General features: G+C 43.7%; 1 protein-coding gene across 1 annotated transcript; it reads right to left on the bottom strand.

The window, feature by feature from the left end:
* Positions 1 to 6,994: 6,994 nt before the first annotated feature.
* On the bottom strand, positions 6,995 to 24,645 carry LOC124575898 (trypsin-7-like). Its single transcript, XM_047131206.1, has 2 exons — positions 24,262 to 24,645; positions 6,995 to 7,627 (listed from the first exon to the last, which is right to left on the bottom strand). The coding sequence occupies exons 1-2, from the start codon at positions 24,622 to 24,624 to the stop codon at positions 7,223 to 7,225; spliced, it is 768 nt and encodes a 255-aa protein (XP_046987162.1). The 5' UTR covers positions 24,625 to 24,645; the 3' UTR covers positions 6,995 to 7,222.
* Between the last annotated feature and the right edge of the window lie 1,493 nt (positions 24,646 to 26,138).

Here is a 26,138-nt window from a genome sequence, read left to right as displayed (position 1 = left end):
GTCATGGACGTGTCCCATCTGCGCATGCGATTACAACGTGGGTGCGTAATTTTGAAGAAACAGGATCTGCCTTGAAAAGGAAACCTCCACGTGGCATTCCAACGCTACGTACCCCAGAGAACATTGCAGCTGCTAGAGCTGCAATCGAGAGAAGTCCTCGCCGCTTCGTTCGACAGCATGCATCTTCGCTAGGGATTAAGCGACGAAGCTTACAAAGAATACTGCACGAATTAGACTTCCATCCCTATAAGTTGCAGATTGTGCAACACTTACATGAACGAGACCCAGCGTCACGTATGGAGTTTAGTAGCCAGATATTGGCTAAAATCAACGAGGACGCGAATTTCCTTGGTAACTTATGGATATCAGACGAAGCCCATTCCCACCTGAACGGATTCGTGAACAAACAGAATTTTCGTTATTGGTCACAGGACAATCCTTGTGAGTTTCACCAGCGACCACTACATAGCGCCAAGGTCACAATACGGTGTGCTGTATCATGTCACGGTGTTGTCGGCCCTTATTTTTTTTGAACGTGAGGATGGTAGTGCAGTGACAGTAACATCCGCTCGATATGTTGAAATGCTTCAAACATTCTTTACACCGAGACTGTACGAGCTTAATCTTAACGTCGAAAACATGTGGTTTCAGCAGGACGGAGTCACGTCACACACTGCTCGACAATCGATGGCAGCAGTTCTTCAGTTGTTTGGACGACGCATTATTTCACGTAACGGTGACATTGCATGGCCTGCGAGATCCCCTGATCTTAGTGTTTGCGACTTCTTCCTGTGGGGATATCTTAAAGGCAAGGTGTACCGTACACGTCCTGCAACAACCCATGAACTGAAGGAGAACATTGAAAACGAAATCACTGCCATTCCCCAAGATTTGCTACACCGCGCATTCCAGAGTTTCATAACAGGCTGTTAGTGTGTGAACGCCGAATGGGAGCACATCTTTCCCATGTCATCTTTAAACAGTAAAGAGATACTTTTGGACATTTTGATTGTAAAGACATACTGAATAATGGCATACTGAATACGTTCACATTCGTTAATAAATTACTAGTTTTATGAATTTATTCATGGAAATGACGTCATTTCGAAATTTCCCGTTTCCCTGCGCCACCCTGTACTTCAAAAAACCATGTGAAGGTCTGTATTATTTATACAGAAAATATAGAAAATATGTTAGCAACTACTGCATTCATCTATTTCTTGTACAATTAGAGTTATTGGCTAAAACATTATTACAAGTAGTAAAATATGCAGAGTTCTATCTCAATTCCGTATCCGTGAGTTTATTAAGTGACTGTTCTGAATGCCTGACTGTAAACTGTTAATTTCAGACCCGTGCTAATTCTCAATAATACCGCCTCCTAACTGTGACAATAGGATCTGAGTAGGAACGGTGCTACTTCCAATAGTTACTTGCTGTTCACATCGTTTTCGTACCACGCTGACTGCTAGATTCCAAGAACGGTGTTTTATGAGTATAAGATGTATATCTACCACACTTGAACTTTTGTTGTGTCATTTCTACTCTAGGTTACTTCAATCGAATAATCATATTATAGGACATCAACCGAGTGTAGTATGCGGCTAATCAATTACCTGTGCATAATTTAAATTAGTGGGACACGACCTGGCCATAAACAGTGGGTTACTTAACACCGAAGTGCAGTTAAAGTGTCTGAACAGTAATCTCAATGCAGCTTACGTCAGTGAGTTTTGACAACCACTTTTCAGCCAGATTCGACGGAGGTGCAGCTGCCGACGACTTATTGGTACAGGTAAGTACGGTTCCGCTACATTTGATGCCGTATCGTGTGACGAACTGACACAAATGGGCCCAGTGATAGTGAACTCAAGAGTCTTGTGGCAAAGAATGATCTGTATGTAGTAGTGAAATGACTGTCGGAGAGGGATAGTGAATACTTTTTGTGCGGCGTAAACGAACTGAAATTAGATGTAGATTGAGAAAGTGCACAGACAATGATTCGTGGAACACTCAAACTTTAACTGTTTGAATTTCCAAATAGAAACGGGTGCCATTGCGAGACGAATGCCTGGGCAATGGAAAACCCAGTACTTCGTGACGACAACAGTGTCGACTACATCTCGGACAGCAGCCAATCAACAGCTGCGTTCACGATCGACGGCAAGACTTCAGTCGACACTACGTCACGTATCGTAACAACCGACGGGACGGCAAATGCAAATAACGAACATGGTGATATGAAGATTACGACCCAGAGATCAAAACAGCAGCAACTGACAACGAAAAATTATCGAGGTACAAGTGTTTATATCATTGAGTGACTGTTTCTTCTTCGGCCAAAATGAGTAACTTAAAAGGAATGGACTTATTGGGGGTTAGGTGACAAGAAGTGGCAGTAAAGAAGACATGAAATCATTATTGATACAGTTAATGAAACACCAGGAATAGTTTGTCAAAGAAATAACGAGTAACGTTGGTAGTTTAAATCAAAAGTGGACCAATATTATAGTGACATTAAAAATAGTATTAGAGAGTGTTTTGGCAGTTAAAAATCAGAATCGAACTAGGGTAATGAAAGTATAAGTAATATGTACATTAAATGCAAAATTTTTGGTGGAGACTAATAGTAATCAAAAAAAATTTTGGTAAAAAATAAGGATCTTTTAGTAATGGTAGATTGTCAACACTGTAATTCCGTCAGAGACAGCAAAGGACCTGGAAGAGCAGCTGAACGGAATAGACCGCGTCTTGAAAGGAGGATATAAGATGAACATAAACAAAGGCAAAACGAGGATAATGGAATGTAGTAGGATTAAGTCAGGTGATGCTGACGGTATTAGATTAACAAATGAGACACTTAAAACAGTAAATGAATTTAGTTATTTGGGGAGCAAAGTAACTGATGATGGTTGGAGTAGAGAGGATATAACATGTAGACTGGCTATGGCAAGGAAAGCATTTCTGACGAAGAGAAATTTGTTAATATCGATTATAGATTTAATTGTCAGGAAGTCTTTTCTGAACGTGTCTGTATGGAGTGTATTCATGTATGAAAGTGAAACATGGACGATAAATAGTTTAGACAAGAAGAGAACAGAAGTTTTCAAAATGTGGTGCTACAGAAGAATGTAAATGTTAGAAGGGTAGATCACGTAACTAATGAGGAGAAAGAATTTGGGAGAAGAATCTGTGGCACAAGTTGAATAGAAGGTGGGATCGGTTGGTTGTAAACGTTCTGAAGCATTAAGGGATCACCAATTTAGTACGGGAAGGAATCACGGAGTGTAAAAATTGTAGAGGGAGGCCAAGAGAAGAATAAGCTAAGCAGATCCACAAGGATGCAAACTGCAGCAGTTATTCATAGATGAAGAGGTTTGCACAGGAAGGAGTAGCTGCGTCTGGACTGAGGACCACAACTTCAAATGTCAAATGAAACTGTAACTAAAAACAAATTTAGTAAGGAGATGGAAGTTGTTGATTTTTCTTCATCTGATTTGACTGAAGTAGTATAAACTTGTCATTTTGATGATAACAACGAAATGATGTTTGACCCAAAGCAGATAACTAACGTTGATATTGAGAAGGTAGATGTAGGTGAATAGAATGTTGTTCTAAAAAATGGTTCAATTGACTTTGAAACAGAATATATACTATTGTTCAATGAAAAGTCTGACAGACTTGTTATTGATGTTGTGGATCTGGAATCTAGGAGGGAGGGGGGATAGTACAGAGAGATTTAGATAGGAGTACTGATACAGATTATGATAGTAATGAAGAATTGACTGTAGATGCATTGCAGGTAAATAACGTTAGTATTCAGGATTTGGGGATCAATCAGAAAAATTGTTGATGTAAATACTTATTGTTTTTGATGCGAAGAGGGACACTCTAGAGGTAGTAAAAGAAAGTGTTAATGAAGTTAATGATCTGGTTGACAAAGAATACAAAACTTTCACACTTCGTAAAAAGTTAAGTGAAATGCAATCAGTAAATATCAGTTTAAGTAATGTCATGCTGAAGTGAAGAGAAAAAAGTCATTAAATTAAAGAAAGTTATCACTGACTGAGATGTGCAAAGCATTAGATATATATAAAGAAATGAATAGTTTGCAAAGGGCAGCGTTTGGTGAGAAAGTGCAAAATAGTGATTTTCTGTGTAAGTTTGAAAGATTCGTTATGTGGTATAAGGCTTACCACAGCTCTGTGAATTCATCTTTCCTTTTTCCTTATTCACTCGAGCTCTTCTACTATCCTACCAGGAGCTCGTAAGTTGATCAGTAATTTACTTCGACTTTTGTATGATCTTCAATACAGTAATATATTTCAGCAGTTTCTTCTGAGTATTATTTTCGATTGCATTAATAATCATAAGTAATGAGTCTACAAAAGGATGGAACCAAGGTCAGTGCGCAAGAAATCTATAGTGTTTGGTGAAATTTATGTGGTGTTGTATTTGTTTTAGTTTTAAAGATCATGATGAGAATAATTTTGTTTTGGCACTAATAAATTTCTTTCAACAAAAAGGTTCGTGAATGGACAATGAAAAGAGCGTCACAACATGTGGGAGATGTGGAAGTATCTGAGAACTATAGTTAATGTCTAAAGTCATTAGCTGATACGTGGAATCAGTAGGAACGTGCCCAGTAGCAGAACCAAGGAAAGAGTACATTTTGAATACATCGCTTAGTACTGCTTTTGATAATATATAAACGTTTGTGCACAGTACAGATGTTTATGAAGAGATTTTCCATCTGCGTTAAAATGTGTCGTCAGCAAAATGAAATAAAGTTTCGGAGCCTAGGGGGCTTATGACTCTTCCAAATATCATATGGCGATATTCTGGCACTCAAAACACTCTCACGTCCTGATCTTCTACCCTCCTTGGCAGTTATTAAATCTCTTGCTGACATTAAATTCCTAGTTGGTTGAATCCATGTGTACTTACAGATATCCTTTGTTGAAAAAACCCATCCATAATTTGACATTGCATCTGATCACGTACTTTGATTAATCTACTCCCACTCTTGTTCATCATTTCTTCACCAAATCTCCCAGTCGCACTATTATTTAGTCGAGAGTCAACTCTACTGTTTAAATCCCTTACAACAAACTATTCCTGATGTGAAGAAGTTGCACCAGTCAAAACATGCTTCTTTATCAGCGATGACAGCATAGTCAGAGGGAGCATATGTTGGTATTATAAACCCTTCATTATCAAACTTTTCAATCACCAACTGCAAGAACCTTTCATTTGCCTCCTCCCAGTCTTTATTCTTCCTTTCCATCCTTTATTTACCGAAACAGCATCTCAGCTTAAGCCCATGTGCCTTTGTCAACACCATGCTGGTATTTCGTTTTCACCACTCTGCCTGTCTTCTTCGTCTCTGTCAAAACTAAAATATCTACTTGCTGTTTCTGAACTTCTGATACCACCTATTGGAATTTGTTGCTCAGGCCCTGATTTATCCACGTTCCAGTTCCAATAGTTCTTTCACCAACCCATTTCCGTTTACCATTAGATCTACCAGTCCTTTCTTTCTGAGATACGTAGCAGTATTTGTTTTACCTACACATGGAGCCAGGCTGAAGCACAGTCCGCAACCTGTTGTCCCAGGGGAATTCTCCTTCAGACTTACCCTTGTCCTAGAGGGACTGCCTTCACTACTCGTCTGAGATCCCTCTCCACATGGCTTCTGTTACCCCCTAAAAGCAGGCTTGCTTCATCCGACAGCTCCGCTATTCCGATGGTCTCCATCTGCGTCTTCGCTGAAGTCTTCCCCGTGCCACGATGATGTAACATGTAAATTTTTGTAAGGGACAAATGTATGTTTTAGTCTATGGTTGCAGTTTTTTATTTTGATTATTGGCCAGTTTCGATACACATTACCTTCCTCAGGCCGTCCTAAGATAAAAAAATTACCAATACATAGACCTATAATGGAGAGAAATTCCAATTTTTTTGTCTGTCATAGCAAGTGTATGATACAAAGTGCAACGTTAAAATGTGTAGGTAGGTCCTTACCTGCGCCAAGCAGTCGTCATGCTTGCTTCTCAACTAGGTGTGTCAAATACTAAAAGTTAACGTCAAAATCGAGCTTTAAACAGATGTAAATTGTGACAAGTAGTGAAAAGATTAATCCCTATGCGCATACTTTAATTTTTACTTCTTAGATAAGAGTCCGCAGCTCGTGGTGTAGTGGTTATCGTTGCTGCCTCTGGATCACGGGGTACCGGGTTCGATTCCCCGCCGGGTTGGGGATTTTTCTCCGCCTGGGGACTGGGCGTTTGTGTTGTCCTCATCATTTCACCATCATCCACGAAAGTGGCGAGACTGGACTGAGTAAAGATTGGGAACTTGTACGGACGCTGATAACAGCGTAGTTGAGCGCCCCACAAACCAAACATCATCATCTTAGATAAGAGTCACAACGCAAAAGACACCTGAAAAGTAATGAAAGCATAAAATACAAAATTTAAGAAATTACGTAATAAATCAAAAACATCTGCACTTTGAAAAAAACATTTTAAGTTGTTGCAGAATAAATTTCGTGTAGGGTAACTGCAATCAATCTAGTTGTAGTTCAAAACAGAATCTTTCATGGAAATGGACGCAGTTCGAGCCTCGGTTCTGCACACAGTTTTAATCTGCCAGGAAGTTTCATATCAGCGCACACTCCGCTGCAGAGTGAAAATCTCATTCTGGAAACATCCCCCAGGCTGTGGCTAAGCCAGGTCTTTGCAATATATCTTTTTTCAGGAGTGCTAGTTCTGCAGGGTTCGCAGGAGAGCTTCTGTTAAGTTTGGAAGATAGGAGACGAGATACTGGCAGAAGTAAAGCTGTGAGGACGGGGCGTGAGTCGTGCTTGGGTGGCTCAGTTGGTAGAGCACTTGCCCACGAAAGGCGAAGGTCCCGAGTCCGAGTCTCGGTCCGGCACACAGTTTTAATCTGCCAGGAAGTTTCAGTCATAAAATAGTTTAGCTAAGCTCCTGCATATGATGCACCTAATCCTTTTATTTGAGACACTCGTGTACAATATTTCACAACTGAAGAATGACGTAAATAAAAATTAGATTTTCGTACTGAATAACGTAACAAATCAATCGCTATTTAATTAGTTTCCAGAGCGGGAAAGAAGGAAAGGAAGATAAGAATTTAACGCTCCATAAAAGGCAGATCTGCCACGTAGTCAGGTGGTACGGTGCAGGACCACACAGCTGGCTCAGATGCCGGTGTTGTCGGTGATCCAGGAGCGGACGTCGGAGACCCTGCAGAAGACGGAGGGCTGCTCGTCGCAGGAGACGCCGGTGGTGGGCACGACGCCCACGAGGGTGGAGCCGCTGACCAGGGGCCCGCCGGTGTCGCCCCAGCACACGAGCCCCCGGTCGCTGGCGCCGGCGCACACCATGTGCTCGGTGACGTACCAGGTGCCCAGCTGCGCCTGGCAGTCGGCGCGCTCCAGCACCGCGCTGCTCACCTGCTCCAGCGTCTCCGGCAGCTCCACGGAGGTGCCGTTCCGGCCCCACCCCGTGGCGATCACTGCAGTCCCCGCCGGAGGGTCCGAGCCTTCCTCGGGGAGCGCTGCTGCCTTCACGTTTGGATCGTCCAGGTTGAACGCAGGGCTGACCTGCATTGGGGGCGTGCATACAGGGTGAGAGTTACTGAACTATAGGGTGTTACAAAAAGGTACGGCCAAACTTTCGGGAAACATTCCTCACACACAAATAAAGAAAAGATAATATGTCGACATGTGTCCGGAAACGCTTAATTTCCATGTTAGAGCTCATTTTAGTTTCGTCAGTATGTACTGTACTTCCTCGATTCACCGCCAGTTGGCCCAATTGAAGGAAGGTAATGTTGACTTCGGTGCTTGTGTTGACATGAGACTCATTGCTCTACAGTACTACCATCAAGCACATCAGTACGTAGCATCAACAGGTTAGTGTTCACCACTAACGTGGTTTTGCAGTCAGTGCAATGTTTACAAATGCGGAGTTGGCAGATGCCCATTTGATGTATGGATTAGCACGGGGCAATAGCCGTGGCGCGGTACGTTTGAATCGAGACAGATTTCCAGAACGAAAGTGTCCCGACAGGAAGACGATCGAAGCAATTGATCGGCGTCTTAGGGAGCACGGAGCATTCTAGCCTATGACTCGCGACCGGGGAAGACCTGCAATGGACGAGGCAATTCTTCGTACAGTTGACGATAACCCTGATGTCAGCGTCAGAGAAGTTGCTGCTGTACAAGGTAACGTTGACCACGTCACTGTATGGAGAGTGCTACGGGAGAACCAGTTGTTTCCGTACCACGTACAGCGTGTGCAGGCACTATCAGCAGCTGATTGGCCTCCACGGGTACACTTCTGCGAATGGTTCATCCGACAATGTGTCAATCCTTATTTCAGTGCAAATGTTCTCTTTAGGGATGAGGCTTCATTCCAACGTGATCAAATTGTAAATTTTCACAATCAACATGTGTGCGCTGACGAGAATCCGCACGCAATTGTGCAATCACGTCATCAACACAGATTTTCTGTGAACGTTTGGGCAGGCGTTGTTGGTGATGTCTCGATTGGGCCCCATGTTCTTTCACCTACGCTCAATGGAGCACATTATCATGATTTCGTACGGGATACTCTACCTGTGCTGCTAGAACATGTACAACACAACATGTGGCTCATGCACGATGGAGCTCATGCACATTTCAGTCGAAGTGTTTGTACGCTTCTCAACAACAGATTCGGTGACCGATGGATTGGTAGAGGCGGACCAATTGCATGGCCTCCACGCTCTCCTGACCTCAACCCTCTTGACTTTCATTTATGGGGGCATTTGAAAGCTCTTGTCTACGGAACCCCAGTACCAAATGTAGAGACTCTTCGTGCTCGTATTGTGGACGGCTGTGATACAATACGCCATTCTCCAGGGCTGCATCAGCGCATGAGGGATTCCATGCGATGGAGGGTCGATGCACGTGTCCTCGCTAACGGAGGACATTTTGAACATATCCCGTAACAAAGTGTTTGAAGTCACGCTGGTACGTCCTGTTGCTGTGTGTTTCCATTCCACGATTAATGTGATTTGAAGTAATAAAATGAGCTCTAACATGGAAAGTAAGCGTTTCCGGACACATGTCCACAAATCATACACTCCTGGAAATGGAAAAAAGAACACATTGACACCGGTGTGTCAGACCCACCATACTTGCTCCGGACACTGCGAGAGGGCTGTACAAGCAATGATCACATGCACGGCACAGCGGACACACCAGGAACCGCGGTGTTGGTCGTCGAATGGCGCTAGCTGCGCAGCATTTGTGCACCGCCGCCGTCAGTGTCAGCCAGTTTGCCGTGGCATACGGAGCTCCATCGCAGTCTTTAACACTGGTAGCATGCCGCGACAGCGTGGACGTGAACCGTATGTGCAGTTGACGGACTTTGAGCGAGGGCGTATAGTGGGCATGCGGGAGGCCGGGTGGTCGGCGGAAGGTGCACGTGCCCGTCGACCTGGGACCGGACCGCAGCGACGCACGGATGCACGCCAAGACCGTAGGATCCTACGCAGTGCCGTAGGGGACCGCACCGCCACTTCCCAGCAAATTAGGGACACTGTTGCTCCTGGGGTATCGGCGAGGACCATTCGCAACCGTCTCCATGAAGCTGGGCTACGGTCCCGCACACCGTTAGGCCGTCTTCCGCTCACGCCCCAACATCGTGCAGCCCGCCTCCAGTGGTGTCGCGACAGGCGTGAATGGAGGGACGAATGGAGACGTGTCGTCTTCAGCGATGAGAGTCGCTTCTGCCTTGGTGCCAATGATGGTCGTATGCGTGTTTGGCGCCGTGCAGGTGAGCGCCACAATCAGGACTGCATACGATCGAGGCACACAGGGCCAACTCCCGGCATCATGGTGTGGGGAGCGATCTCCTACACTGGCCGTACACCACTGGTGATCGTCGAGGGGACACTGAATAGTGCACGGTACATCCAAACCGTCATCGAACCCATCGTTCTACCATTCCTAGACCGGCAAGGGAACTTGCTGTTCCAACAGGACAATGCACGTCCGCATGTATCCCGTGCCACCCAACGTGCTCTAGAAGGTGTAAGTCAACCACCCTGGCCAGCAAGATCTCCGGATCTGTCCCCCATTGAGCATGTTTGGGACTGGATGAAGCGTCGTCTCACGCGGTCTGCACGTGCAGCACGAACGCTGGTCCGACTGAGGCGCCAGGTGGAAATGGCATGGCAAGCCGTTCCACAGGACTACATCCAGCATCTCTACGATCGTCTCCATGGGAGAATAGCAGCTTGCATTGCTGCGAAAGGTGGATATACACTGTACTAGTGCCGACATTGTGCATGCTCTGTTGCCTGTGTCTATGTGCCTGTGGTTCTGTCAGTGTGATCATGTGATGTATCTGACCCCAGGAATGTGTCAATAAAGTTTCCCCTTCCTGGGACAATGAATTCACGGTGTTCTTATTTCAATTTCCAGGAGTGTATTTTCTTTCTTTGTGTGTGAGGAACGTTTCCTGAAAGTTTGGCCGTACCTTTTTGTAACACCCTGTACATGAAAAAGACATGAATTAGTTACGAACTATGGCATGCACACATTTTATTCAGTATGTAAACTGAGACGTGGCGGCTCGGTTTGCTGGGCTAACTACCTCTGGCACCGGTATCGATAGTCGCCTCCCTTGTGACTTATCTCTGGTTTTCCTGGTTGAGGTGTGGTGGCTCATCGCGGCGGCAGTGAGTTGTGAACGTCACGTGACGGGAGGAGGGGGGCTGGAGCAACAGTGCCTGGAGGCGGGGTCTGGCTGGACAGATTTGGGTTTGACAGCGCATGTACCCAGCCGGATCGCCGAGCGACTTTTCGAATGTTGGGCAGCCGCTAGAGAAGGGGACGGAGGTCGTGCTCTGGAGCTCTGGTGACGGGGGACTCCTTTTGTTATTTTGTAAGGTGTCAGGCAAACCCAACACCTTCCATGAAAACCCTGACATGATAGCAAATCCGGCAGTATGTCACATAGCTCCGAATAAATCCTGACAGTAAGTTAACCAAAGTAATACGATCAACGAGTGAGCAAATGGAATACCACAGACTAACACAAGAACGCCTAAATGCATGTCATACCTTCCCACCGTGAAAAAGACGCAGTTCCGAGGGGAGAAAAGAGAACAGAAGCCGAGAGCAGAGCCGTGTTAAGCTAGAAGGCCCTATGATAGGGACGGATACCCACGTCGCCGTCCGACCGCCAGGACCACCTCCCAGCCCATGTTAAAAGATACAGCGCTCCAAAAGAACATTATAGATCTTACGATAACACTAAAAGGACCACAACAGCTGCAAGTTTTAGCGTGAGACTATACGCGTCTCTGTTACGTTGCAAACATTAAAAACATTGCCCCACAACAAAAAGTATAAGGTTTCTCATTGGACAGACAAAATTTTTGTAGGCGGAGCAAAAGGTTAACATTGAGACCCTGATTGGTAAGTTGAAAACACAGCCAGATACCTTTTTCTTAAACCAACTTCGGGAAATTGTAGTAGGAGAGGTTAGAGTGAGTTGCTACCGAGACGGTGAGGTGTGTGGAGCTGCGCCACCCGCTACCCCCCGACGCTAACCACAGACAAGGTAATGAACGCACGCGATGCTGCATAAGAGCGCATAAGGCTTCACTCAGAACTGCAGAAGTCTCATCTGTTACATCCCCTTTTTGCGTAATACTTGTGTCGATCGTCAATTAAAGCTCATGGTATTCACATTTGCTACTAGAAGTTAAAATCTGAAACGCAATGATTTTTCCATTATATAATTATTGAGAAGCCACATCAGCCACTGTAATTTACGACAAGTTAAATAAGTAACTAAAGATAATTGAGGGTCACTGTACACCATTTTTGATAGTTTTCTCTTTTATGAAACTTAATTTAAACCTAGATTGTAGATGTGATATGGCATACGTCATCCTTGGATCCATTATAGAACTTGGAAACCCATTCAGGGAATATTCGTTAACATTTTTGTTGAATGTAGTTGGTTTTTATCATCCTGTATTAAAATATTTCCTTTCATCAACAGCGCAATTTATAAACAATGGTAAACTTAACTGCTTTTTCGACGTTATTTTACCAGCTAACTAAAAATAGGAAAGCCTTGAACCGCTTCCACTAAATTTAGTTAGTATTAAGGTTCTTTTACAGGGAGTGCAGCGGAGCTGACGCTGAAATCATTAAGTATTTGATTATGTCATCGCTAGTCTCACTGAATTCTTCTGAACTCTACATGTCATGTGTGGTCTGGCGTCTACTTACCAGCAACACGTCCCAGGTTCAAACTAGTCAATTCCCTAAAACTCACGCTCAGAGCGTCGTTGCGCGAAAGTGGTAGGGAGACACGACTTAGAACAAACAGACACCTCGCAGAATGTTAGAATTTGAAAAGGAGTTAAAAAGGATAGTTGACGGTGCGGAGAGAGCACCATAACATACTACCTATTGATATGCTGGCACTGTCGTTTGATTGTTTAAAGGAAAATTGCCGCAATATTTTTGTGTCTTGCTCAGTGAATAATATGTGTTTGTTCGTTGTGCGGTGTGCCTTGGTCTGAGAGTGGCCAATAGTTTGTTAGTGCGCCTTCTTCCAAGTCGAGACATTCTTTTAATTGGTTAACCCCTAGTGTGCACCCGCTTGGGGTACGATGTTATGAACGTAAGACCTGTATATCTCTATTGTCTATTGTCAAACCACAATTTATGAAAGATGTTTATATTTTATTTATAGGATTAAGTAGGAATAATTAATATTTGTCATCTTGGAAAGATTTGAGGTAGCAGGCAATGTCTGCACCAAAGTATTGTTGGCAGGAGAGACCGCATATTGATATAATTTTAAAAAGGGCGGTAGAGACCCCGTATAGATACGTTTTAAGAAAAGAGCGGGAAAGACCGCGCATTGATATATTTTGTAATGGTAGCAGGGATTGTCTGCACCTAAAAGGATTGTTGGCGGAAGAGACCGCACTTTAGCGTTCGTAGGAAGTCAGTAGTAAGCGATATGTGAAGCGAGTCGGTAGCAGGTCTGAAGCGAGATGTTGAGAGGAGCGGTGTGCCTGCCAGCCACTAGCTATGATTTACAAGAGATTATAAACGGATGTACACAGACATCAGCTAACTATTATCATAAGAGGAACTAATATTATTGAATTAATTTTTTGAGAAACTCAAGACTACTGAAGGTATGTTTGCGCAATGCTAGTTGTAAGATTATTGTAAAAAGTAAGTCCCATTTGAACGTTTGTAAAATCATTTCATTCAGAATATAATTAATTTTTGCAAGCAATATTGCATTACTGATTATAATTCGTCCCAAAAACTATCAACGTAAAACTTTGCAAAATTTTATTGTTGTCAAGAAAAAGTTTAACTATGAATTACGTAACTTCAGTCAAATTAATTAAAGAATAATGTCAGCTTTGCTATTAAAGAATAGCGTCAGCTTTGGTAATAAATACAGCCACTTATTATGACAGCCCACCAGTAGCTAATAGAGTATAGTAAAACAGACTAAGTATATTCACGTTGCAGTTCGATGTAGCAGTCAGATGGCGATCCAGTAACAGTAAAAAAAAGTTAAGGAACAGTTTTGGGTTATTGCAGGTAACGACTGAGGGCCACGACGACGACACATTCTATGTTTCGTCGAAATAATCACTTTTAATAAGCAGCATTTAAATTTGTATGCGAAGATTGAGAAAGAGAATTAATTTCAAAGGGAAGATTTCATTTGTTATTACTAAGCAAGAGATAGAAATCCTAAGGGAAGGTTATTGTAAAAGGGAAGGTTGAGTAACAAGAGAGATATAGAGGAGACGGGAAGGTTTCATGAATTGAAGCGGTAACACCGGTGACTGGCAATGTCATGGCATTGTATCAGGTACTGGGTATGAATTTGAAATCTAATTGTGATTTAGTAAAAGTGTATTTATTCTAACCTACGTTGATGTGTCTTAGTCACAACTGAATTACGTATGGCTACTACTGAGTGAAATTTTCTGCTTTTCTTATGCTCACCTTAACTGATGTTTGTCAAGGCGTTTTAGCAATACTTACTCATGCATCAGGGGGTTTAACTGCAACTGCTCAGTTTGTACCTGCCCCTCTTTAGTTACATATAATCACTTATCATCTTACCTAGACAGAGGCATATGTATTTATTGTGTACGACAAAATCCATTCTAATTATCTCCCAATCTTAGCGAGTTAATAGGGGAGTATCAGGTAGGGTTTCGCAAAGGTCGATCTACTGTCTTAACTTTTGTCGATTTTAAAAAGGCTTACGATTTAATAGATAGGCAAACATTATTTCACACTTTAAAGGAGTTCAGGATTGACAGGAAAACAAGGTCAATTATTCAACTGGCATTAACAGATACAACCGCCAAACTTAAATTAATGGGAGAAACATCAGAAGCATTTCATATTGGTGTTCGACAAGGAGATGGGATGTCCCCCCTTCTGTTTAACATGGTTCTGGAAAAAATTGTAAGGACATGGGAAAAGGAAATAAAAGGGATTCAGATAGGGATAAAAAAAAGAGCAGAGAATTAGGGTGAAGTGTCTGGCTTTCGCGGAATATCTTGCCATTCTAACGAACAATAGGGAGGAAACCAAACTTGCATTGGAAAAACTACACGACATCTCACAGAAAACTGATTTTGGCGTTCTTTCTGTACACCTGTCAAAGAGGAGTCGCATGTGATCAAAGAAACTAAACTGCGCCCGGACAGACCAATGGTACAGATCGGCCGCCGTGTCATCCTCAGCCAACAGGCACCACTGGATGCCTAAGTTATTGCCGCGGGAGCGCTTTTGCCGAGTCTTCCGTCATACGTATCAAAGTTGAGTAGTTGTCTTGTTCCTTGGAGAGAAGACAGTATATGGAACACAAACCTGTAGATAATATCCCCATTACTTGTCAGTACGGGAAAGTGTCACAAGTTGCCCACTTCAGATATCTGAGAGAGATAATCCAAGCATCAGGACTGAACTCATTAGCCAATAAAGATAGAATCTCGAGATTACAAAAAGCATATAAGCTCACTTGGAATCACTATAATAAGAAACCTATTTCTGTCAATACGCATTACAACACAGTAGTCCTACCAGAAGTACTTTATGCTCGAGAAACTACAGTGATTCATGGTCGTCCGAAGATCAGAGAGATTGAAAAGCAGGAAAGAAAAATCCTGAAGAAAATGTATGGACCAGTGTTTCGGGAAGGAATTTGGATGAAGAGGCCAACTAGAGAGATTTACAAAGACATAGAAACAATAACAGACACCATCAGAAAAAGAAGGATGAAATTTTATGGACATATCAGCCGGATGAATAAAAGCAGGCTCACGAGACAAATCTTTGAGATAGTAAACAAGAGCAAAGACAACGCAAAGTGGATCACTGAAGCAGAAGAAGACATTAAAGAATTGGGAATCACACAAGACAACATAAATAATAGAGAACAGTTTAGAAACTCCATACAGAAACACACACTTAAACAAGAATATACGGAGAACAGAACGGGAAAATGGTTCAAATGGCTCTGAGCACTATGGGACTTAACATCTGAGGTCATCAGTCCTCTAGACTTAGAACTAGTTAAACCTAACTAACCTAAAGACATCACACACATCTATGCCCGAGGCAGGATTCGAACCTGCGAGTGTAGCAGCAGCGCGGTTCCGGACTCAAGCGCCTAGAACCGCTCCGCCACAACGGCCGGCAGAACGGGAAAAAGATGGTCGGAAGAACGCAAGAGAGAACACAGTGAACGCATGAAGAGATTTGGGAAGAACGAAGAAAGAAGAAGAAATGGTGACTACTCAAGTTCAGTCGCTTTCTCAAAAGGGAATAATCAAAAATATTAATAATATATATAAGTTTGAAATGATAATTAAATGGACACCCTAGCTGCAAACAGGCGTTGATGTACTTCATTGGGGACATGTTGAAAACGTGTGCCCCGACCGGGACTCGAACCCGGGATCTCCTGATATATGGCAGACGCTCTATCCATCTGAGCCACCGCGGGCACAGAGGATAGTGCGTCTGCAGGGACTTATCCCTTGCACGCTCCCCGTGAGATCCACATTCCCAACATGTCCACACCACTACATTCGTAGTGCGCCTAATAGATGTTTGCCCATCATACTCATTACTCGTGGCAGATTAATCTACCAAGTCCCGTACGAGTTCGGGCATTGCGTGTGCGTTCGCACAAGAAGGTCAATGGCCGGGAAGCCATATTTTAACTGTATATGACGGTAGTATCTGTTCCCGAAAGAACAGTTACCGTGGATAACCATGCAGCTTTGCTAGAAATGAAATGATAATTAAATGGCCACCCTAGCTGCAAACAGGCGTTGAGGTACTTCATTGGGGACATGTTGAAAATGTGTGCCCCGACCGGGACTCGAACCCGGGATCTTCTGCTACATGGCAGACGCTCTATCCATCTGAGCCTGTTTGCAGCTAGGGTGTCCATTTAATTATCATTTCATTTCTAGCAAAGCTGCATGGTCATCCACGGTAACTGTTCTTTCGGGAACAGATACTACCGTCATATATATAAGTTTATTTATGTAAGTTTGGCTTTAACTACGTGTTTTATCTAAGGTTACGCGTTGTATTTATCTTGTTAAACCGAGTCTCATCATTAGATAATGTATATTCTGCTACTGTTTGAGGGTGCTGCCACGCGTGTGATTTGCGTTCACAGTTGATTGCGAAACACGCGAGTCTACCTTGGTGTTTGCACCGTGAGTTCTGGGCCGCTACCTTGGCGGAACCCTGCCCAGCGCCCGACATCTAAGTTATTGCCGCGGGAGCGCTTTTGCCGAGTCTTCCGTCATACGTATCAAAGTTGAGTAGTTGTCTTGTTCCTTGGAGTTGTACCTGGGTTGGGCGACTGTCGCCAGGGTTGTAGGCAATGGAGTTTATTGGGATTACCTCATCAACGTTTGTAAATTATAATCGAGCTGTTGATCCTCTTACCGTTCATAAAAGCAGAGCGTCCAAATTCTCTAGTAACTGTTCTTCTTAAAACCTGATGTGCTTTGTATTTGGTAAATGTAGTTTCCCTTTACTGAACGATTCAAATTTCATTCTTACTTTTCATAAACTCATATGCTTTGTTTTTATTGGAAACTGTTTCCTTTTGTTTATGTTGGTTAATTTCAGTAGTATGTCACTTTATATGTAACTATAATTATGATGTTTTTCATGTTGTTATTAATCTGGAATTTAATTGCTCAATATGTTTCTCTTAAATAAATGTTAATTTGGTGAAAATGACGGAATCTGATGGGTCTCCCTTCCGCGTGTTCATGTTTGGTCCTTTCCTATCTTCAACCTGTTACCTGGATTTCATAAACGTCACTAAAGATATTCGGATTTAAGTTATGACATGTTCGATATGTCTGCCATCTCTGACGTTGATATGGCGCAGACGAATAGCGACTTTCTGCATGACCCAATGAAGTGTCTGAACACCGATGGTGTCGACGACCTCCTGAATGGCTTGTTTTCAGCTCAGCAATGATTTTGGCGTTCTTTCTGTACACCTGTCAAAGAGGAGTCGCATGTGATCAAAGAAACTAAACTGCGCCCGGACAGACCAATGGTACAGATCGGCCGCCGTGTCATCCTCAGCCAACAGGCACCACTGGATGCCTATATGGAGGGGCATGCGGTCAACACACCGCTCTCCCGGCCGTATACTAATTTAGATCCGGAGAATACGGTGGCCAATCGAGGCCCTAGCCAGTGGCCTCTGCGTACCGCAGAGCCAGAATGCGGTCCCCAAAGTGCTCCTCCAGGACATCAAACACTCTCCTGCTTCGATGGGGTCGAACTCAGTCTTGCATGAACCATATCTTGTCGAAATCTACATTGCATATCGAATGTTTGTAAAAAAAAAAACTTTCAGAGTTTCAGTTAAAAATGCAATATGTATGACATCTGTACAATGTTCAGTTCTCGTGCAATAAATAATTGAAGGTCTTCCCGGACTTTATGTACACCCTATGTTAAATGTGTGTGACGTTACAGTAAACTCTTGTTCTCAGAGCGTTATAGACAGTGTGAGGAGAGTATTGGTTACGCACATATTTGTCAATTACAATTGGAGATATCGTGTGTTACGTCAGCGATTTAGAAGCTCAGCTAACTTTTGTATAATTGTCTTCTTAAAATCTAGTTAGGCGTGGTTAGAGGGTCAGTCAGTAGATGTGGGCTCTTTCACACCCTGATGTTCTGTTCACTTTTATTTTTCGTAAGTCATTTGTGTATGTGTTTGTAAGGGAAAGAATTTTCATCTACACATCAGATACTGTGAGTCTATCCATGTTTCTGTAATCACCATTATCGAAAACCCACAAACAACTATGCATGGCATGGATGTCAAAGAAGCGAACAATTTGCTCCGTTCGTCACTTCATATTTATCTTTGTTGACACGCTACCTACACAACGCCTAACCTCAAACCACATGCTACTACTACATGGCGCAACAGAACTAAAGAATCACATTTTCGAAACCCCGAAATTTCCTCCCGTTGTAATGTTTGGCTCAAAGGTGCGTACAACATCCGTTGTAATGGTGCAAAAGCCTGAGGCCCTGCGACGTCACCATCGGGCTCCACGACGCTTCGAATAAGAAGGTGTCGACACCTGTAAGAAAATGGGACGAATCAGAAGTTCGTGTGACGTGTAATGTGGGTGTATTGACCCACCAAATTGTACCACAATTCTGACCAGTGGCACGGTGGACGTGTCATATGATTGGAATGTTGTCACACTCCCTCTTATCCATATTTCACCCCTTCCTCAGACTCCTCTGCAATCGAAATCAGAACATCGACGACCATCTTTGAAACCACGCAGTTTCCCAATGAGCCCAGGAAAACACCCTCACTCATAATAGGCACGAAAAGGCCGCAGGGGCTGGCATACAGGACAGTGAAACCACCACCCTCTCTGGGGCGTCGATTCTCTCACATTTCGCGGTCGAAAACGACAATTCGTGCTCGCGCGAGTAACAAGAAGACGTTCTTGACAACCTTGGCCACTGCTAACACCCTCGGGCGTTTATCCCTTCTAATACATTGTGGGGCCGCCTCCCCATCGGTGATGATCATACCTCTTTGAAGCACAGTAGTTCCGCATTTTTCGCTCTGGAACCACTAGTGACTGTCCAGATCAACGAAATCTCATTGCGATACAAAGCAGCTAAGGGTGGTTACGCTTTTCTCAGCGCTCCTATTTTGCGTCCACCTCTGAGGTGATCACGGGGGGACGTGACACTGACACATGCGTGAATAAAAGTGCGAAGGGTGCCTCTAACGTAAGACTACCCAATTGGGCAAAACCCTCTGTGGCCCTTGCCCACCTGTACAGAGAGAACACGAGACTAGCCACTTACTGACCAGCAGTATGGTGGCTAAAGAGCAGCAGCAGGGGCCGTGGTATTTTCGTCACAGGTTCTGTCTGTACAGGTACATTTTCAAGGCGCTCAACAGAGGTTGTTTGGTGTGACCGAGAGTTTTACCAAACTGGTGGGTCCTAAAAGGACATTTCGCCGTTTTATTCGCGTATGTGTCAATATCACACTCTCCCAACCCGCGCCGTTCTCCCTGATCACGCCACAGCAGGACGAGAAATAGGAGGGATGAAAAAGTACAAACACCCTTTGCTACTTCAGATCACTGCTATTCACAATAAAGTGCATGGCAGAGGGTTAAATGAACCACCTTCATGCTGTTTCTCTACCGTTCCACTCTCGAACGGCACGCGGGATAAACGAGCACTTAAATTTTTCAGTGCGAGCCCTGATTTCTCTTATTTTATCGTGATGATCATTTCTCCCTGTGTAGGTGGGTGGCAACAGAATGTTTTCGCAATCGGGGAAGAAAACTGGTGATTGAAATTTCATGAGAAGATCCAGTAGCAACGAGAAAGAAGACTTTGTTTTAATGATTGCCACTCCAATTCACGTATGATGTCTGTGACACTATCTCCCCTATTTCGCGATAATACAAAATTAGCTGCCCTTCTTTGTACTTTTTCGATGTCATCCGTCAGTCCCACCTGATGCGGATCCCACACCGCACAGCAATACTCCAGAATAGGGCGAACAAGCGTAGTGTAAGCAGTCTCTTTAGTAGACCTGTTGCACCTTCTAAGTGTTCTGCCAATGAATCGCAGTCTTTGGTTTGCTCTACTCACAATATTATCTATGTCATCGTTCCAATTTAGGTTATTTGTAGTTGTAATCCCTAAGTATTTAGTTGAATTTACAGACCTCGGATTTGTGTGACTTATCGCATAATCGAAATTTGGCTGATTTCTTTTAGTACTCATGTGAATAACTTCGCACTTTTCCTTATTCAGCGTCAATTGCCACTTTTCGCACCATACAGATATCTTATCTAAATCATTTTGCAAGTCGTTTAGATCATCTAATGACTTTACAAGACGGTAAATGACAGCATCATCTGCAAACAATCTAAGACGGCTACTCAGATTGTCTCCTATGTCGTTAATATAGATGGGGAACGCCGAATATTACTTCTGTTTAACTCGTTGACTTTCCGTATATTACTACGAACTGTGACCTTTCTGACAGGAAATCACGAATCCAGTCGCACAACTGAGACGATACTCCGTAGTCACGCAGTTTGGTTAGAAGACGCTTGTGAGGAACGGTGTCGAAAGTCTTCTGGAAATCTAAAAATATGGAATCAACTTGACATCCCTTGTCTATAGCACTTATTACTTCATGAGTATAAACAGCTAGTTGTGTTTCACAAGAACGATATTTTCTGAATCAGTGCTGACTATGTGTCAATAAATCGTTTTCTTCGAAGTACTTCATAATGTTCGAATACAGTATACGTTCCAAAACCTTACTGAAAATCGACGTTAGTGATATAAGTCTGTAGTTCAGCGGATTACTCCTACTTCCCTTTTTGGGTATTGGTGTGACTTGAGCAATTTTCAAGTGTTTAAGTACGGATCTTTCTGTGGCGTCTGTGACAACCTTTTCAATGTGTGACACGTCGGCAGCGGCTTTGGACAGAATTGTGAAGTTTGGTGCCAATGTGACGTCGTTAAGCCACCTTACACGTCACATGAACTTCTGAGCTCTGGCCTTTTTTCCACCTGAGTCGACACCTCGCTGTCTGACACGTCGTCGAGCCCGAGGCTGATGTCGAAGGGCGCCACGCTTCACAAAGGAAGGGTGCACACACCTCTGAGGCAAACATGAAACTTACGTAATCATGTTCAGGTTGAAGCTCTTTTCTCTGTGTCTGCTTTAACAATACATGAATAAGAAACACCCACAACAACAAACAAGTGCTTCACTCTCACCTATAACAACAAAACAGCCCACAGAGTAGGTAAGATACTAAAAATAGGCTACAGGACAGAAAACTCAACACAGAGAAAACTTAAGACAACCACAGACAAACACAACGCATCTGGTATTTACCGACAAACATGTCAGGATTGCAAATCTGTTTATATAGGACAGACAAGCAGAAACTTTAATAGCAGGTAGACAGAACACAGAAGAGCATTAAAAAGTAACACCTGTCATTCCACATTTGCTGAAAACCTCATGGACAAGAAACATAGCCCAACAGACAGCACTACTGACTTGAAAATTCTCAAATGGAGCAAGAGCCCCCCCACAAAAACTAATAACTGAAGAAAAATATGTAATACAAAAAGCCTTAGTTGAAGGAAAACACGTAATACATGAATACACAGATCTCTGCAATGGAACTCTGTTCTCTGCACTCAAAGACTTATTAGATAACACCAACCTAACACGTGGAGCAATACTGACCTTACGACTTATCTTAGAAGAAAGATGAAGGAAAGGCAAACCTACGTTTTTAGCATTAGTAGACTTAGAGAAAGCTTTTGACAATGTTGACTGGAATACTCTCTTTCAAATTCTAAAGGTGGCAGGGATAAAATACAGGGAGCGAAAGGCTATTTACAATTTGTACAGAAACCAGATGGCAGTTATAAGAGTCGAGGGACATGAAACGGAAGCAGTGATTGGGAAGGGAGTGAGACAGGATTGTAGCCTCTCCCCGATGTTATTCAATCTGTATATTGAGCAAGCAGTAAAGGAAACAAAAGAAAAGTTCGGAGTAGGTATTAAAATCCATGGAGAAGAAATAAAAACATTGAGGTTCGCCGATGACATTGTAATTCTGTCAGAGACAGCAAACGACTCGGAAGAGCAGCTGAACGGAATGGACAGTGTCTTGAAAGGAGGATATAAGACGAACATCAACAATAACAAAACGAGGACAATGGAATGTAGTCGAATTAAGTCGGGTGATGCTGAGGGAATTAGATTAGGAAATGAGACAGTAGTAAAGGAGTTTTGCTATTTGGGGAGCAAAATAACTGATGATGGTCGAAGTAGACAGGATATAAAATGTAGACTGGCAATGGCAAGGAAAGCGTTTCTGAAGAAGAGAAATTTGTTAACATCGAGTATAGATTTAAGTGTCAGGAAGTCGTTTCTGAAAGTATTTGTACGGAGTGTAGCCATGTATGGAAGTGAAACATGGACGATAAATAGTTTGGACAAGAAGAGAATAGAAGCTTTTGAAATGTGTTGCTACAGAAGAATGCTGAAGATTAGATGGTTAGATCACATGACTAATTGAGGAGGTATTGAATAGAATTGGGGAGAAGAGGAGTTTGTGGCACAACTTGACAAGAAGAAGGGACCGGTTGGTAGGACATGTTCTGAGGGCTCAAGGGATCACAAATTTAGCATTGGAGGGCAGCGTGGAGCGTAAAAATCGTATAGGGAGACCAAGAGATGAATACACTAAGCAGATTCAGAAGGATGTAGGTTGCAGTAAGTACTAGGAGATGAAGAAGCTTGCACAGGATAGAGCAGCATGGAGAACTGCATCAAACTAGTCTCTGGGCTGAAGACCACAACAACATAGAAACGCCCCCCCCCCCCAGTTACCTTTCGCCCGTGCACACACACACGCACACACACACACACACACACACACAAAATAAACACCTACAAGTCTGAAAGATTGAAAGCAACCGCCAGGAATAGCTTCAACTCTTCCACTGTCCGCCGTCTTATTTTTACAGCTGGTAAACAGTGGAACAGTGACAGTGAAACCTGCCAAATAGACTTAATTTCAGGCATAGCCAGAACAGTTTCCAAATCGTAATTTTTGCTTTAATTATTTGTCTACATTGACTTCTATATGATTGCACATGACAAACTGTGAAAGAAAAAAAGGCACTATAAAAACATACCTCAGGAAAACCACAGCATGTGGTAAAAAGAGTTATAAATACTTAATTTTATGCATTCTTCAAAAATTTGTAATTACGATTTTTAAAACCAATATTTACATGTGTACAAATAGTAAAGAGCATTCTTTATGTTTAACTGCCATAAAATAAAATCGCACAGATGATGCTGCAACTGCTGTGAAGGATGTATGGGATATATAACAAAACCGTGTTCTGCCAAAGGCAGACTGCATCCAAAAAATATGTAATGAAAGTTAAGAGGCGCAATATGTGAAAATGACGGGCTTCGAAAAAGTGATCCTTCAGTTTTGTTGTGCAGTGCATTTTAATTTTTTTTTTTTTTAATTTCATTGGACTTAACTGCTAAGGTCATCAGTCCCTAAGCTTACACACTACTTAACCTAAATTATCTTAAGGACAAACACACACATCCATGCCCGAGGGATGACTCGAACCTCCGCCGGGACCAGCCGCACAGTTCATGACTGCAGCGCCTCACACCGCTCGGCTAATCCCGCGCGTCTGCATTTTAATATTGCCAGAGTGCGAACGGTTTCTTTCAGGAGTGCTAGTTCTGCAGCTTCTGTAAAGTTTGGAACGTAGGAGACTGAGATGCAGAAGTGAAGCTGTGAGGACGAGGCCTGAGTAGTGCTTGGATAGCTCAGTTGGTAGAGCACTCGCCCGCGAAAGGAAAAGGTCCCGAGTTCGAGTCTCGCTGCGGCACACAATTTTAATCTGCCAGGAAGCTTCATATCTCCGAACGGTTTAGTTTCTACAGGGACTTGAGCAACCGCGCGCCGCACATGCGCCTCGTTTGGTGATTTAGTGCCTCGTAAGCTAGCCTTGCAGTCGGGGCAGAGTGGAGCAGAGAGCGCGGCGCACCTTGAGCAGCGCGAAGTCGTAGTCCATTGTGGTGGGCAGCGCCAGGTAGTGGCGCACGGCCTCCGTCACGTTGTGCAGCGACCCGCCGCTGGAGCGAGTGGCGCTGCCGGCGCGCAGCTGCAGGTGCTCCAGGTGGTCGGTGCCCACGCACGACTTGGCCGTCAGCGCCCACTCGCCGCCGATGACGGCCGCGCCGCACGTGTGCGACCCGTCGTACTGCAGCGACAGCTGCCACGGGAAGTCGGCGATGGCGGCCGGGCTGCCGCCCACGATGCGCTTCCGCCGCGGCGCCCCCACAGAAGACGTAGCCGCCGCCAGCAGCAGCAGGATCAGCACGGGGGTGGGATCGCGACGCCGTGCCATGCCGCTCACTGCCGCTCGGTGTCCGTGCCGCGGCGCGAGTGCTCGCAGCGCTATCGCCGGGCGCCGCTGCTGACCCCAGCGCGCTCGCGATAACGTCCCGAGGCGTGGAGTCTTCCCGCGCTATCAGCTGGGCAACCCAGCTGCTCTTAATAGTATCTCACCATCTCTCAGCCTCCTGTGAGCGTATATCTCCGTTTTGTTACCTCGCCCTGGAATTCTCCGTTGGAATTCGCACGTACAGTGGCACAATAAACTACTGATACACCTACCATCATGTATACATTACAAACAAATAAAGGCCCTCTGTTATATTTAATAATGCACAATAATAAACATATGTTTCTCGCAACAAAGTATTACTTCACTAAAAGAAATCAGTTGCTCTACATATCAAAAAAGTATTGGCACACTTAGAGAAAATAGAAGTCATGTCTCTCTAATTCACGTAACTCAGTTCTAGTAGCCTGTGTGCTTACTGTTGGCACTGATATAAGCTTCTAGACGTCTACATCTACATCCATAATCCGCAAGCCACCTGACGGTGTGTGGCGGAGGCTACTTTCAGTACTTCTATCAGATCTCCCTTCTATTCCTGTCTCGTATTGTTCGTGGAAAGAAAGATTGTCGGTATGGCTCTGTGTGGACACTAATCTCTCTGATTTTATCCTCACGGTCTCTTCGCGAGATATACGTAGGAGGGAGCAATATACTGCCTGACTCCTCGGTGAAGGTATGTTCTCGAAACTTCAACAAAAGCCCGTACCGAGCTACTGAGCGTCTCTCCAGCAAAGTCTTCCACTGGAGTTTATCTATCATCACCGTAACGCTTTCGCGATTACTAAGTGATCCTGTAACGAAGCGCGCTGCTCTCCGTTGGATCTTCTCTATCTCTTCTATCAACCCCATCCGGTACGCATCCCACACTGGCTAGCAGTATTCAAGCAGTGGGCGAACGAGTGTACTGTAACCTACTTCCTTTGTTTTCGGATTGCATTTCCTTAGGATTCTTCCACTGAATCTCAGTCTGGCATCTGCTTTACCGATGATTAATTTTATATGGCCATTCCATTTTAAATCACTCCTAATGCGTACTCCCAGATAATTTATGGAATTAACTGCTTCCAGTTGCCGATCTGCTATATTCTAGCTAAATGATAAAGAATCTTTCTTTCTATGTATTCGCAGCACATTACACTTGTCTACATTGAGATTCAATTGTCATTCCCCGCACCATGCGTCAATTCGTTGCAGATCCTCTTGCATTTCAGAACAATTTTCCATTCTTACAACCTCTCGATGTACCATAGCATCATCCGCAAAAAGCCTCAGTGAACTTCCGATGTCATCCATAAGGTCATTTATGTATATTGTGAATAGCAACGGTCCTACGACACTCCCCTGCAGCACACTACTTCGGAAGACTTCTCTCCATCGAGAATGGCATACTGCGTTCTGTTATCTAGGAACTCTTCAATCCAATCAAACACTTGGTCTGATACTCCATATGCTCTTAC

This window comes from Schistocerca americana, chromosome 1 (assembly GCF_021461395.2).
Source record: "Schistocerca americana isolate TAMUIC-IGC-003095 chromosome 1, iqSchAmer2.1, whole genome shotgun sequence".
Taxonomy (NCBI): Eukaryota; Metazoa; Arthropoda; class Insecta; order Orthoptera; family Acrididae; genus Schistocerca; species Schistocerca americana.
This window is presented reverse-complemented; position numbering and strand designations above follow the sequence as displayed.

Excerpts from the sequence above, each read along its gene's own strand:
- LOC124575898 (XM_047131206.1), bottom strand. The coding sequence starts at position 24,624 with ATGGCACGGCGTCGCGATCCCACCCCCGTGCTGATCCTGCTGCTGCTG. Across the intron at positions 7,628-24,261 it reads ACGACTTCGCGCTGCTCAAG|GTCAGCCCTGCGTTCAACCT; the intron begins GTGCGCCGCGCT and ends CCCCCAATGCAG.